Below are 2,842 nucleotides of genomic sequence, written 5' to 3' on the forward strand. Positions count from 1 at the left end.
GTGGTGATGGATTCAGTGTGAGAAATACAAAAAATTCCCTTTCTTTTGGTAGGGAATTTTGGGTGCTGGCACATTTCAACTGTGAAACTATTTTATTATTATTATTATTATTATTATTAGTAGTAGTAGTAGTAGTAGTAGTAGTAGTAGTAGTATGAAAAACAACAACAAATGTAAAAATACCTTAGGATGATGTAAGAAATTATTATTGGTGGAGGTGGTGGTGGTAACTAGGGCAAGATAGGGACCTGTAATGTATGTGACCCATTTAGGAAGAGAGAAAGAAAGAGCTGTTTATCACTGTCCTCTCCCCCACGTCTACCAACTGTCCTCCTTAATTTAGGGCCCTAGCTGGGGTAGGTTTTGGGTGTTTGGTGGTAGGGTGTGGTTCTTGAAGTCATCCTACATCATTGGCTCTTCTTATCTCTCTCATCGACTTTGTTTGTTTGTTGGTTGGTTTGTTATATAAAACATCTCTTGTAAACATCATCATAACAACCACAATCATCACCATCGGCAACATCATTATCATCATGTTACGCCTATTGTTAAGATTGCCGTTCAAAGATGCAAAGCTCTGCATCTGTATGTATGCCTTCATTATAAAATCAGTACCACTTATATAACCAGCTCTTTTAGGAGTCTGCACCCATCCTCCTTCCTTCAAAATATGTGACTTCCCTTTCTCAGTTTCCATGTTTATTCTTTTTCTTTACACCTGTTCCGTTGATAATTTACAGGTTGAGGTTCGTGTTGATGGCGTTCATCTGTTCATGGTTCGAGCATTTGGTATAATGCTGCTTGGTTCGGCCTATCTTTGGTGGAATGTACGTAACTCCAAAGACATCACCGTCCATACGACCCTGATGTGGGCCAGGGTGATGGTAAGTCACTATATTTTATTTCCTATTTATTTTTTTCTTATACACGTTTCAATATCTCCTGGGAAAGCAAAGAGGAATGAGGGTTCTGAACAGTTTTGTAAGAGAGTAAAACTGGAATTGAAGGTAGGAAGCTGTAGTGGCAAATTGATTGGAGCAAAATGGGGACAAATGTATTGGGGTCCCATTACAGGTTTTCTATGCTTTAGAAATTAGCTGCTTGTTGAGTAGGTGTGTAATTTGGAATTGATTATGGTGTGTATAAACGTGTGTGTATGTATATATATTGTGTGTTTGGGAGTATATATGTATGTGGTGTTTGTGTATGAGTATAGTACATAAGATATATGCATGTATAGCTTGTGGTGGGGGCATGTGTATGTGTTTATATATATATATATGTATATATATATATATATATGTGTGTGTGTGTGTAGGGGAGTCTATATGCATATACGGTGTGTGTTGCGCAACAATCAAGAGTTGTCTATCCAGTTTATGTAAATGGTGTAACAACTCGCTTGTTGTTTTACACATTAAACGTTGCGGGGATGGTATGGTATGGTGCTGGGGCAGAGCAGAGCAGGGTGTGTGGGGTGGGGGGACAATAATAGACCAGTATTGGAGTATCTTACGATGTGATTTCTCTTATTAGTCATCGAACAGTCCCATTCCGCTGCCACTTCTATCACCACCACTGTTACTACTACTGCACCTTACCATATACTACCACCCCTGCTACTAACTACCATCACCACTTCTAAATATCTATTACTGCAAATCTTACCATTATCACTATGTTAGTGCAGTCTTTTGTAATATATACATGCATTTGTATGTGGGTGTGTGTATGTCTATATATATATATGTATGTATGTACATAATTCTTATTATTAAGGGTGGCAAACTGGCAGAGAATCATTAGTATGCCAGGCAAAACGCTTACCAACATATCGTCCATCTTTTCATTCCGAGTTCAAATTCCGTTGAGGTCAGCTTCGCCTTTCACCCCTTCAGGGTTGATGAAATAAGTACCATTTACGCACTGGAGTCGATGTAATTGACTGTGGTCCCCTGTCCCCAAAATTTCAGGCCTTGTGCCTTGAGTTGAAAGGATTTTTATTATTATTTTGTTTGTCCACTCACATAAATGTATGTGTGTGTGTGTGGTATATATATATATATGTATATATATATGTATATACATATGTATGTATGCATGCATGCATGTATGTAATTACAGTAGGTGGGGAATTCCTGCATCTATATAAAAGGTGTCTGTCTGTTTTCTAGATGCCACAGTCTGGCAACAATGGTTTACATTAAAGAATGGCTTTATCTTTCACACACTGACTTGATTCAAATTTTGTATCACTGCTGGAACTGGTCTGTGGTGATGGTAGTTGTGGCATTGGAGGGGGGTTGTGTTGGTGGTTTACAGTACTGGAGGGGGGTTGTGCTATTGGTTTATAGTATTGGAGGGGAGTTGTGTTGGTGGTGGCAGAATAATTATCCTTATTGTGGTGGTGGGTATCACAGGATAGCATTGTTGGTGTGTGTAGTATTTGTGTTCTGCTCGTAATGGTGGTGGTAACAATGAAGATCAGGATTGTTGTAGTAGTTGCCATGGCAGCAGTAGAAGCAGGGTTGGGAAGCGGGGACAATGGTGGTTTCAGTAACAATGCGGTAATGTGGTGGGTGGGCTGTAGAAACATTTGTCGTTGTTTAGCCCCGGGTCAACCCTGAACGAGCAGACTTTCCGTCTACCAGATTCACTCTCAAGGCTTTGGTCAGCCCGAGGCTATAGTAGAAGACATTTGCCCAAGGTGCTGCGCAGTGGAACTGAACCTACAACCACGTGGTTGGGAAGCAAGCTTCTTACCACACAGCCATGTCTGCACTTAAATGGTCAGAAATGGGAGGTGGGGAAATATCAGTATAGAGATGGGATAAAGTTTATA

The 2,842-nt window shown here is 40.0% G+C and overlaps 1 protein-coding gene across 3 annotated transcripts in view; it reads left to right on the forward strand.

The window, feature by feature from the left end:
- Positions 1–2,842, forward strand: part of LOC106877804 (uncharacterized) — a 22,072-nt gene that overhangs the window by 15,480 nt on the left and 3,750 nt on the right. For all 3 annotated transcript variants that reach the window (XM_014926821.2, XM_014926822.2, XM_014926820.2), the window contains exon 2: positions 741–884. In XM_014926821.2, coding sequence (XP_014782307.1) covers positions 741–884 — 144 coding nt within the window. The remainder of the gene's footprint in view (positions 1–740; positions 885–2,842) is intronic.

Source organism: Octopus bimaculoides, chromosome 21, assembly GCF_001194135.2.
Source record: "Octopus bimaculoides isolate UCB-OBI-ISO-001 chromosome 21, ASM119413v2, whole genome shotgun sequence".
NCBI classification, from domain to species: Eukaryota; Metazoa; Mollusca; class Cephalopoda; order Octopoda; family Octopodidae; genus Octopus; species Octopus bimaculoides.